The following is an 11940-nucleotide window of genomic DNA, read 5'->3' as shown; positions in this document are numbered from 1 at the left end:
CTTGATGTTAAAATGCCTGGATTAGAGGTGCTATGTGATTTGTATGCTACGGATCATGATTTTGCTGAACCATATCGCTTATGTGCTCTTGGTAAAGCATGGGATAAATATCACATACATGACGGGTTCTTGTTTCGAGCTAACAAACTATGTGTTCCAGAATCGTCTGTGCGTTTGCTCTTATTGCAGGAATCACATGTTGGAGGTTTGATGGGTCATTTTGGGCGTGAGAAGACGCTACTCATGCTCGCTGATCACTTTTATTGGCCAAAGATGAGGCGGGATGTGGACAGGTATGTGAAGAGGTGCATTACTTGCAACAAATCCAAGTCCAAGCTGAAGCCTCACGGTTTGTATACTCCGTTACCGGCACCTACTACACCTTGGGAAGATATTAGTATGGATTTTGTGTTGGGTTTGCCGCGTACTAAAAGAGGCCATGATTCTATATTTGTGGTAGTGGACAGATTTTCTAAAATGTCACACTTTATTGCCTGCCACAAAAGCGACGATGCGTCGCATATTGCTAACCTGTTTTTCAGGGAGATTGTTCGACTACATGGAGTCCCGAAAACTATTGTTTCGATCGTGATGTGAAGTTCATGAGCTACTTACGGAAGACACTTTGGGGAAAGGCTGGGGACAAAGCTGCGTGTTCAGTACTACTTGTCATCCTCGAAGCGATGGTCAAACTGAGGTGGTGAATCGAACTTTGTCACAACTGTTGAGATCCATGATCAAGAAGAACCTGAAGGAGTGGGAAGAGTGTTTGTCGCATGTAGAGTTTGCTTACAACAGGGCGGTACATTCTACCACGGAGCTGTGTCCTTTTGAGGTGGTGTATGGTTTCAAACCCATTACTCCACTTGACTTGTTGCCTTTGCCCATACATGAGAGAGTTAATATGGAGGCATCCAAGAGGGCAGATTTTGTGCGTAAGATCCATGTGAAGACTAAAGAGTTGATAGAGAAGAAAGGCAAGAGCAATGCTGCAAGGATGAACAAGAAGCGCAAAGAGATGTTGTTCAAGCCTAGTGATATGGTCTGGGTACATTTTCGCAAGGATAGGTTCCCGAAGCCTGCGGAAGTCTAAGTTGAAGCCTCGTGGTGCTTGGTCCTTACAAAGTGCTTGCCAAGATCAATGATAATGCATACTCGATAGATCTTCCGGTTGATGAGTTTGGTGTCGGTAATTCTTTCAATGTTGCTGATTTGACACCATATGACGGAGAAGGCCTTGGAGCGTCGAGGTCGACGCCTTTTGAAGGGGGGGGGGGAGATGATGAGGACATCCCTACTACACCACTACCTCCGTCATTGATTAATGAAGATGAACCTGCTGTGAAGCTCAAGTCCAATGAAGTTCGGATTGGACCAATTACAAGGGCTCGTGCGAAGCTACTTAAACAACAAGTGAACTTGTTTCTAAACGGTACTTTGATTGATGAGAACTTTATACTTGCCTAAGTCCTATTACTTATGTATCATCGGGTATCAAGAGGAGACGAGCGTCGCACGAGGAGTAGAGGAGCAGCTGGACATGAAGACGGACGTCAAGATGGACGTGAAGATGGACGTGAAGGCTGGACATGGAGCTGGACATGAAGATATCTCATGGTCGCGCGAGGGAGGAGCGGGAGGCATGCGCGAGAGGAGGAGACGACGTCCGGGCCGGTCCGAGACCCGGTCGGACCGGCCTCCGGACCGGCCGATCCGGTCCCTGGCCCGGTTGACCGGTCGCCAACCGGTCGCCAACCGGAAGGGTCGCATCGTACCGGGCAAAAACCGGAAAGTTGCGAGGTTTCCGGTTGCCGCCCGGTTGACCGGACGCCAGACCGGTCGACCCGGTCCCTGGCCCGGTTGACCGGACTCCAGACCGGATTCGTCCGAGTCTGTCTCGACCAGATCTATTCTGGGTCGGTTATTTTTTGTATCTTTTCAACCAGAACTCGTCCCGGACACCTATATAAGTGCCCAGGACGCCCCCTAGCTGCTTTAGACCACGTTTAAGATAAACCCTAGTTCTTAGTTGTTTGCTCTGCAAAACTATTGAATTCCCTACACCATATTGCTTGATATTGTGTAGATCCTATTAAAGTCTTGTGTGATCTGCTGTTCCATTGGGAATTAGACGGTTGCAACTTACCGCTTCGTGGTCGGCGGCTACGTGCGCAAGTGTGTGGAGTTGCGAATATCTTGCAGGGTTGAGAGCTATTGCATTGGCGACAGGGACCAATCGAGAGATCTCGTTGCGTCATACAAGTTATCATCCACTTCATCGTCATGTATCTCCGCTGCCATCACCCCGTGATCTCCATCACCGCTGTTTCTTACTGAGAAGATTGGGCCACCCCATATCATTACTAATCAAGGTTTTCTATAAAATCCTTTGAAATACGTAACCCGGGGAACGAGCGCCGAGGCGCGCCCCAAAATCTAGTTAGATAGAACAGATACTGATCTGGGGGTTAAAATAGAAGGAAAGTGGCTCAGCAGAGAAGGAGGTTTTGGGGGTGTTTGGTGTGGCTTTTTTTGGCTTTTGGCTTTGGCAAAAGCCACCAAAAGCACCTAAATAGGTGCTTTTTTTGGCTTTTGGATTTTGGAAGTCAAAAGAATAGGATCTTTGTTTTTGGCTTCCAAAATCCAAAAGCCAAAAAAAGCACCTATTTAGGTGCTTTTGGTGGCTTTTGCCAAAGCCAAAAGCCAAAAGCCAAAAAAAGCCACACCAAACACCCCCTTTATCACTTTACACCACAAGTTGTGAACATTTTATCACAGAACCACAACTTTAGATTTTTTTTTCGCAAAACACCAACCTTTGAGGTAATTGTTTGCACAAAACACATAATCTCTAATTAGCCGGGCTGATAAGCATTTAATCCGTTAGACGACACCAGTGAGAAAGAAGGGCATGCGGAGGGATACTGGTAGGAGTTGAACTACTATTCTTTTTCCTCATGGAAATGTTGAACTACTATTCTTTTTCCTCATGAAAATGTTGTGTGTGCTTGCTACCGTTTTTATTTACCACTTGAATCCTAGCTCAAGTTTTGTAAGCTGACTTATAGTTTTGCAGCTTTATAACTCTCTCTCTCTAACGCAATTAAAAGTAGGCTCACCTGCCTTTTTCGTTTTAAAAAATTTCCACAACAGAGTAAGGAGAATGAATTGCTGCTAAATATGTAATCATTGCCACAAATAATCAAACTAGAATTCGCTTTTTTTATTGTTTAGGATCCTAAAAGACTGATTCTAAACAATCTCCACCCACATAGCAAGCATGCACAAAAATTAAAACATCATTTCTCCTATGTTCATCGTAAGAAAATCACAAACAATGCACTTTAATCCTTTTACACTCTAGCAATTGCTTGGTTGCCGCAATGAGCGATTATATGTCACTTTACCCACTACTATATGTTTCTCATGGGCTATCAAACCAGCTAATTATAGATTATGTGTTTTGTGCAAATAATTAACCAAAGGTTGGTGCTTTGTGAAAAAAAATTTAGGGTTGTGGTTCTGTGATATAAATGCCACAACTTGCGGTGTAAAGTGATAAAACCTCGCAGAGAAGTCATGCCAACAGGGGGTTATTATCGATTCTCCCAAAGCTGACAAAGGAGAATAGAAGGATGTTACAGTGTCTTTACACGCAGCGTCGGTGGGCGCACCGCAGGGGCGGCTTCGTCACCGGCGGCACCGGATGGTCGCAGAAAGCCGGCCCCGTGGGCTTTATGGGTGCGAAGAAGTCGGAGTGGTGGGCGGTGGACGGCGAGCTGCACGAGGTCGGGGAGGGCGTACCGCATCGCGAGCGCTTCGCTATCCCGCGCGACAACCTCCCGAACCGCCGCCGCAAGCAGATGCGTCAGCAGTTCATGCGCCGCACGCGCCTCGTCCTCAAGGACTCGGTAATCACGACGGCACTTAGTAATATCGCGCGCCTCCCCCCTTCCCATGGCTTAGCTTGTGGTACCTATTCCTTCAACCCTAGATCTTTTTTCCCCGCAAAAATAACCCTAGATCTTTTATCCGTCGTTAGGTGTTTCTTTATAGCTGGTCGAAATAATGAAATGAGTTGATTGCTCGGAGGAGCAAACCTAATTGGACGAAATCATTAGTCGGGTATCCATCCAGCTGAAAAGGATTCCATTTGGATTTGTGCGCAGCGTCCACATTTGTCCTTTTTTCCTTTGGAAATATTTCAGGTTTGACAGTAGACTAACACAGCCTTTCGCATCAGGATTTGGGGTGAAGTCGAGTGTAATTGGCTAATACTCTGTATTTGTATGGACGCTGCTAGTTCTTTGTTGACCTAGAACGAACTTAATTCCCGGTTAGGTGATGTCACCCATTTCCATGTGCAATTCATGTGCAACTGGAAAAAAAGACGTGTAATTGAATACCCATGCGCACGAATTACGATGCAATTCTAAGGGTCCTAGAGTACACCTAGAACTAACTTAATTCTCGATCTATCTAGAACTAGCAAAAGGGTTTTCGTATTCCTTTATGAAACATTTAGTTGAGCTCGGATGCAAATGATTTTCTGCTGGTGTCAGTACAGGCCAGTTCATTTGGTATGCTAGTTTGGTTAGCTCTTGTAATGGGTAATCCTATCTGGAATAGGCCCTAGGATACCCACCGCTTGGGTAGCCGCATCTAGCTAGCTTCTTTCATTGATTATAATGAGAAGCAACCCAATCAATCCGATCCCAATAGGAGCTGGCTTGCCCGATAAATCCAACTAAGAACTTCTTTATTTTTTTAACGAATCCAACTATGGGCTGGCTTGCTTGCTCGGCAAAGGACTCGGGAGTTGCAGGCGGAAGCGATCGAAAGCTAGGGAGCGGGGAGCAGAAATAGCAAACACGTTCTGCAGGAGTTAGCTAGCGTTAGCAGGTAGTGAGAATCGATCAAGCTGGCTGGCTGGAAGAAGGCGATCATAGGTTGGGTGGATTACGTTGCAGCAGAAGCGGATAGAGTGCAGGAAAAAAAAGTTGGGGTTTTACTCGGACCATGTAAGATGGTGTAGTCCACACCGAGGCCGTGGTATTCCTTCTTTTGTCTACAGACAATTACAGGAGACGGAATACAGGTACCAATACACAAAGAGAATATGTCTAGAGCACTATACAATCTCAGGTATATACTTGAACAGTCAGGAATCAGGTGCTTAGTTAAATTTGTGGTAATGGAGCTAATGCGAACATTGATAAATAAAGCAAAGCTCTTTCCTCCATGGACATGTAGAATTTGTTGATATTATGTAGGTAGATAACTATGATATGCATAAGTTCAATGCTATTAGGAGATTTCTGATACCACCATTGACTTCCGTATTTGGAGACTTAACCATCACAAAATTTTCAGGAACATGAAACTTGGTGCAAAAAATATATGGAAATGTACCAAGAACTTAGAGAGAACTGGGAACGGTTGTACTGGGATGAAGGTTATACAAAAAAGATTGCTGAAGATCGCACTAATTATGACTCTGCTGAAGAAGATGATCTAGACTTTTCACCATACAGGTAGCACACCCTGAATAGTTCTATAATTCTTTTCACGCTGATGAACAAATTGGTCCCTCAAGTTTTGATAATGGGCCACTTTTGCCCCTGATGTTTCCAATTTGTGTCGATCACAGCCCACGAGAGAAGGTGATGGTGGTCATTCCACATCAACACCTGTTATCTCCAAGGGCCTCTTAAGTCCATGGATGGAGCTTTGAAAAGTCCAAAATCAGTTCGCAGGTTCCATTTATTAGCTGGTCATCATGGGCAGTGGCGGAGCTCCATTGAGCCAAGGGGGATGCACATGCACCCGGGTAGCTTTTGTTTTTAACATCATTCTATATGTGGCTGATCGTCTGTTCTCCAAGTGTTGGAGTATGTTTTACATTGCTAGGATGGAGCTTTGCAAAATCCAAAATCAGTTCACATGTTCCATTTATTAGCTGATCATCATGGGCAGTGGCGGAGCTCCATTTAGCCAAGGGGGTGCACATGCACCCAGGTAGCTTTAGTTTTTACCCTGCAATTAGCTGCAAAATCAGTGTGCGCACCCCTATAATCAGCACATATTACAAGCTAGTACACCCTGGTTGAGTTTGCTCTAGCTCCGCCACTGACGACAATGTGGCTGTCCATGCCATATCAGGGATGTTTTTTTTTCCTCGAAATGGAGGGTATCAGGGATGTGTTTAGCGAAAACACAAATATCTTGGACAGAGCTGGGCTTTGTTCGAACTTCAGGGATGCTTTGCTTCTCTGATTAATGGAAAATGTGCACATGCTGTCTGCACGCTCTAAGTTTTTCCTTTTAGCTAAACTTGAAGGATGAACTTGGCCCTAAATCTTTGATTTCCATATCTACTAATATCTATTTCAATTGTTCTTTTTTCAGAACTTCTACCTAAGTTTGTCTCAAATGTAATCTTTTTATAAATATCTGGCAGAACCACATTTGTCCCTTCCTCTCATTATTTATTACAGCTTCCAAATGTGTAGCGGATCTTTTCAATTAGTCACACTCACAGTAGATGAATAGGTTATGGTGCAAACAGATGTTGATTCAAGTGGTCTCACTTTTTTTTTCGCAGCAGGAGAAGGAGCTCCAGCGTAGAGCCAAACAAGGTATTTTATCTGCTCTTTATACTGTTGGTACATGTTTACATATCATTTCGTTATGCACAGGAACTTTAATGTAATTGCCCAGGCTGAGCATGAATGTATGCTTTTTTTTGAGGGAGAGCACGAATCTATGCTAATACTGTGGGCTTTTCATATATTCTTCACAAATTGCACTCTCTTAATTCTCTAGCTGACAAAACTGTTGAAAAAAAAGAGTAAATTGTTTCAGCTAATTATTTAGGCTTAATACCAGAAGCTAGTATTCAAGCTGACACCTGACAGAACTGTTGGACAAAACTGAGTAAAGCGTTTCAGCGAGCTCTTTAAGCCGTCAGAGGAAATTCCCCTCTTTGTGTTGGTAATTTTTAAGAAAGCCAACTTAATTTTGTGCTTTTATTTGGGCATCTTAATTTGGTAGCTAATAGCGAGTAGAAGTGCTTCTGAAATTATGACATTACCACATGCTACCTGAATTTTGCCACAACTGAACCAAATCTAGTATGAATTATTAAAGAAAACAGAAACCTGAGTGTAATTTTTTACCTTCTACCATCCCCTCCTAATTTTATTGTCATATGCGGGTGAACTGAGGCATATGGGTGTCTTATCTCTAGGAACTTTAGAACTCTCCAATGGGATATGCGGGTGAACCGATGCATATGGGTCTCTTGTCTCCAGGAACTTTAGAACTCTCCAATGGGATAAGGTAACTGGCCTAGAAATACAAGTTGGTGAATGATCACCTAGCAAATGCCCAGCCGGAGTTGTGAAGATGACCACAACTCTCAAGACCTGCCAAATTCCCCACATAGAACAGATGGCAGAATCTAGGGTTAATCAATGATTTGTCTTGTGTTGAAACCAGTGAAGGAAATGACATCAAAGGGACCATGTTTCACTCTCATGGCGTGTTGTTGTTCTTTCTTTTAGGGCTGCTGCTCACATTGTTCTCTTTGGTTCGGCCTCCTCTGACTTGAGTGTATGTGAGCACCTACAATCAAAAAAGCATTGAGCAGCACCTTGTTCAAGTATTAACTAATAAGCTTAGCTTTTACTGTGCATTGCTTACATTTGTGTTAGTCTATGCCCATACGTGCTGGTGCGAGTGCATCAGTTGGAACATACAACTGGTATTTGAGCACATAACTTCCTGAATATGTGAAGCAGCACAAGGTTGTGGAGGAACAACTCCACCGTGTTGCTACAACGTGGGCAGCACAATTGTTGAAGGAACCGCTTCAACGTGCTGCGCTAGATATCGCTCTAGGGGTGTAGGCTAGATATCGCTCTAGGGGCGGGGCTGTCAAGAGTTCAATCTGAAACTCTCAACACACAAGATCTAGTCCAAGATCTTAAGACATAACACAAGGTTCCATTTATTTAATAGGTAGGGGGTACATAGTCCGGTTTCATAGGTAGAGGTTGGACCTCTATTTATAGGCTGCATGAGCCTTCACTACTTAGCTCTACTCACAACTAGAGTTTTCTAGAGAACACTACATAAGCTAGGAAAAGAAACACACACAACCTAGTTACAACTCATAGGTAGGACACTCTACAAACCACTACAACACATATGACTATAGGACCAAACTACCTAGTAGAATATAATAGAAGTGTGTAGAAGCTAGTACTAGATTTTAGTTGGTTCTATTTTATTTTATTTTCTCTTCTGTCCCTCATCCCATCAATATGTTCTGTCCCTCATCCCATCAATATGATGAGAGTTACTGGGCCTGCAAATCTGAAGTTGAATTAGCAGGCTATTTGCACAGTGGAACAACAACCTGTATTCCCTCCCACCCGTATGACTTGTACTAAATCTGCGATAAGTAATATTGGTTGGAGGGAGTAGTACATTGTTGCACCTCAGTTTGCAAGGACGTTTTACCTTTTAAATTTGGAAATGATGTAGTGTCAACTTGTATAAGGTTGTGTATATATCATGTTGCTTCAGTTGAAGAATGGGTGGAGATTGGCTTTCCATAATACTAATAATGGCTGAATGAGTTAAAATTTCTTAATACTCCCTCCGTTCCCTAGATATAACGTGTATAGTTTTTTGAGAAATGTCTCCAAAATATAAGAGCATCTCTAGCAGAGCCCGTAAACACACGAACTGAAAAATGCGAGTTCAGTTCACCGAACTCGTGTTTACGGGCCAGAAAACCGTTGTCACAGATTAGAATCCGTAAAAGTGGAACTGAAAAACGAAATTTGAAATGTCACGGGTAAATTAGGCGATGATCATAGTTCGAGATGAATTTGATGCTCCCATTGAGCATCAAAACTTACATAGTTCGAGAAATTAAACCTAAAATACTTGTACACCGCCGAGCACTATACTTAGTTAAGCAAAATGCGGCCTAAAATAGTGGCCTATGCGCGCGGCGGTGGCGGTGGTGGCGCAGCGTGTCGGCGGCAGACGGTATCGACGCTGTCGTGGAGGAGCTTCACTCCTCGCCGGTGTCAAGCTCGACTATTTCGAGCTTCACGCGGCGGACGCGCTCCTCCCGGCGGGCCGCCTCGTACTCTCGAACCTGGCGGACGGCGTCCGCCTCCTCCCGGCGGAAGCGAGCGCGGGCCTCCGCCTCGCTGACGGCCTTGGTCTGCGAGAGGACAACCTCCTCCTCGTCGCTGCCGTGGACGTAGTCGCCGGCGGAGATGGTGGGCGACCGCGCGGGGACGAGGTCGTCGTCGTCGCTGCTGTCCGCGACGGGGATGCGCGGTGCGCGGCTTGAGCCGCCGGACGAGGAGCCCTCGCCGGCGTTGGCATACCTGGCGAGGTTTCCTGGGGGCGTGAGTCCCCAGTTCGTCCACCGGCGGGCGCTGCGCTTGCGCGCGCCCTCCGACCTGTTCCATTTGCGCCGCTCCGCGTCGGTGCGGAACACGGGCGGACGCGGCGGCGAGTCGCCGTCGCCCAATCCGGCGCCGCGGCCTTGGGAGCCGCCACGGGACGCCATCGCGCCGACGAGGAGGGTGGATCGGTGGCTGGGCACTGTTGGATTGCTCGCCGGAAAAAAGGTAGGCGGCGGCGGAGGGGAGTAGGGTTTGGAAACTGAACTCCCCTCCGTGAATCTTTTAATACGGGGCAACCACTCGATTTCTCGGGGGCCAGAACTCCTTGTACGGGCCAGGCCGTGAGTTTGGGCTCCGTTCTAGCCCAGTTTCGGCCCGAACCCCTATTCTCGCCGGAATTATTCAGTTTCGGCCGCGAGTTCGGGCTCTGCAATAGATGCTCTAAGGTATATTGTGTTGAACAACTTGTGTGTATATTTTTTTTTGGGATTTTCTTGTGTCTTCTTATCTGTTGAAAACTCCTCTATTTTATCATGTCAATTGTCCATGATCAGTCATGCCAAAACCTTGTGTAATTTTCTCTCCACGTGCGTTTTCTTAATTTCCATGCCAAAAACTATACACCTTATATCAAGGAACGGAGGGAGTACTATATTTGTGAAATTTGTGTGCTCCCTGATCACAGGTGTTTCAATGGCGCTAAAGTAGCTAGTTAGTCTGAGTCATCATTTATCACAGGTGTTGTCAGTAATAAGTTTGTACTGCAGGACTTCAGTTCTGGGGGTAGCAGACAGGGTGGAACATGGGAAAGTGTTACTCAAATTCGTGACAAGTTCGAGTACGACAGAGAAAGGAGAATGAGAGAACGAGGTAAATATCATATCTTGATGCTGGATTATCTTGTTATTATTCATTGGTTACATAAATTGTGTTCCTTTGTGGGAGCTTTTGTATGCCACCCTGTGTTTATTCATTCAATTCGCTCACCTGCTTTTTTCCTGTGATGCAGCATTTGCTCCCATGAATATGGAAAACAATTTTGGCCAGCATAATTCGAAACACAACCCTGGTCCACATGGTGGTGATTTCGTGAGTCAAACTGGTCGGAGCTTTCAACTTGACCTAAGTTCCAGAAATCAGCATGATTCTAATGCCCGAAACATATCAAGTTTCAGAAATCAGCATGATTCTAATGCCCGAAACATATCAAGTTTCAGAAATCAGCATGATTCTAATGCCCGAAACATATCAAGTTTCGGAAATCAGCAATATCCAAATTCCTGAAACCAATAAATGGTTTGTGGACCACACATTCTAGCCAGGATCTTGCATTGTGCGTAGACAGAAAGGTGTTCCATGATTACTCGAGTGCTTTATGTTCACTGATTTTGCACCTCTGGAATGAAAATGAGAAGGGATGAGATGTGAAAACTGCATTTATGTTCCTGAGTGTAGTATGAGCACTGTTGTTCATCCTTTTCTCAAGAAGTGGAGTGTAATTTTTTTTTTGTCGCTGCCCCTTGCCCACTGCTTTTATTAATCCAAAATGCTGATTGTGAAGAGAATTGCCATATATTTGTACTTTGTTGGCTTGTTGCTCTTTTTACGAGGGACTAGCAGATATGTTTTGCGTTGCTACGGCTTGAATTGTACTCTCGTAGAGTATTGAATATTTTTAGGCCGTTGAGTATTTCACCACTTCGGCACAATTATTTTGGTATAACTAATATCTAGCCTATTTCACTGAGAATAAAATAGAGATTTCATTCTTTTTGTATTGGACAAACATATCAAAACTGACTACATTTTGGACCCTACCAATTACTACATTTTCTTTAATCTTCCGTATGAAAACCGCTCCAATTTACCCGTGAGGGCCCGTTAGGTGCCATTGTTTACGGAGGGGATTTGTAGTGTTTTGGGGTGTAAAATCTGGACCCAGTTAAAACACTTCAAAACACTAGTGGTCTGTTTGGTAGGCCGGTTTTGACCGGGTTAGAGTTCAAAAAACATCCCAAAACACCCCAAAACACCACCCCAAAACACGTTGGGCCGGGGTAGAATAAAAACACCCAACCCCCTAGCGTTTTGCTGAGTTTTGTTCGTGTGAAACTGCTCACGGCTCTGTTTGTGTTTTGGGACAAGTGTTTTGACTAGTATTTTGGTAGTGTTTTAGGCCTTGTTTGGGAACCGTGGAAATTAGTGTTTATCAGTGTATTATCCACCGTGTTTTGGGTGTACACCAGATTCCCTTCTCGTTACCCAGCTTGCGTCTAAAAACGGCAGTGTAAAAAACGCGAGACCAGTCTCGCGTCTAAATAGCTGCCTAACCCGACGTGTTTGCACGTGTTTACTTGGACTTCCACGATTAGAGACCGGGCTGCCAAACAGGCCAAGAGTATATTTTCAAGTAACTAGCTGGGCTTGTATAATACACGTGTATTCAGTTAAAAACCCGGCTGCCAAACAAGGCCTTAGGTGGTAGCTATTTTCACCAAAAACACTT

At 44.7% G+C, this 11940-nt stretch overlaps 1 protein-coding gene across 6 annotated transcripts; it reads left to right on the top strand.

Annotated features, from left to right (window-relative positions):
• Positions 1-3619: 3619 nt before the first annotated feature.
• LOC124692832 lies at positions 3620-11005 on the top strand. Of its 6 annotated transcripts, none has more exons than XM_047226276.1 (6): positions 3621-3911; positions 5374-5534; positions 6605-6638; positions 10202-10304; positions 10444-10569; positions 10654-11005. In XM_047226276.1, the coding sequence occupies exons 1-6, from the start codon at positions 3636-3638 to the stop codon at positions 10716-10718; spliced, it is 765 nt and encodes a 254-aa protein (XP_047082232.1). In that variant the 5' UTR covers positions 3621-3635; the 3' UTR covers positions 10719-11005. The 6 variants fall into 6 exon arrangements, with proteins under 6 accessions (XP_047082229.1, XP_047082232.1, XP_047082231.1 ...); XM_047226275.1 differs by having other exon boundaries at positions 10612-11005; XM_047226277.1 differs by having other exon boundaries at positions 10444-10611; positions 10696-11005.
• The last annotated feature ends 935 nt before the right edge of the window (positions 11006-11940 follow it).

Source organism: Lolium rigidum, chromosome 2 (genome assembly GCF_022539505.1).
Source record: "Lolium rigidum isolate FL_2022 chromosome 2, APGP_CSIRO_Lrig_0.1, whole genome shotgun sequence".
In the NCBI taxonomy this organism is placed as follows: domain Eukaryota; kingdom Viridiplantae; phylum Streptophyta; class Magnoliopsida; order Poales; family Poaceae; genus Lolium; species Lolium rigidum.
The sequence above is the reverse complement of the archived record's forward strand: the minus strand, read 5'-3'. Positions and strand labels throughout refer to the sequence as shown.

What these genes read in the sequence shown, in the direction of transcription:
- LOC124692832 (XM_047226272.1), top strand. Translation starts at nt 3,636, where the DNA reads ATGTTACAGTGTCTTTACACGCAGCGTCGGTGGGCGCACCGCAGGGGC. An exon ending in GCCTCGTCCTCAAGGACTCG is followed by an intron (nt 3,912 to 5,373) that starts GTAATCACGACG and finishes CAAAATTTTCAG; the next exon opens with GAACATGAAACTTGGTGCAA. An exon ending in CCAGCGTAGAGCCAAACAAG is followed by an intron (nt 6,639 to 10,201) that starts GTATTTTATCTG and finishes TTTGTACTGCAG; the next exon opens with GACTTCAGTTCTGGGGGTAG.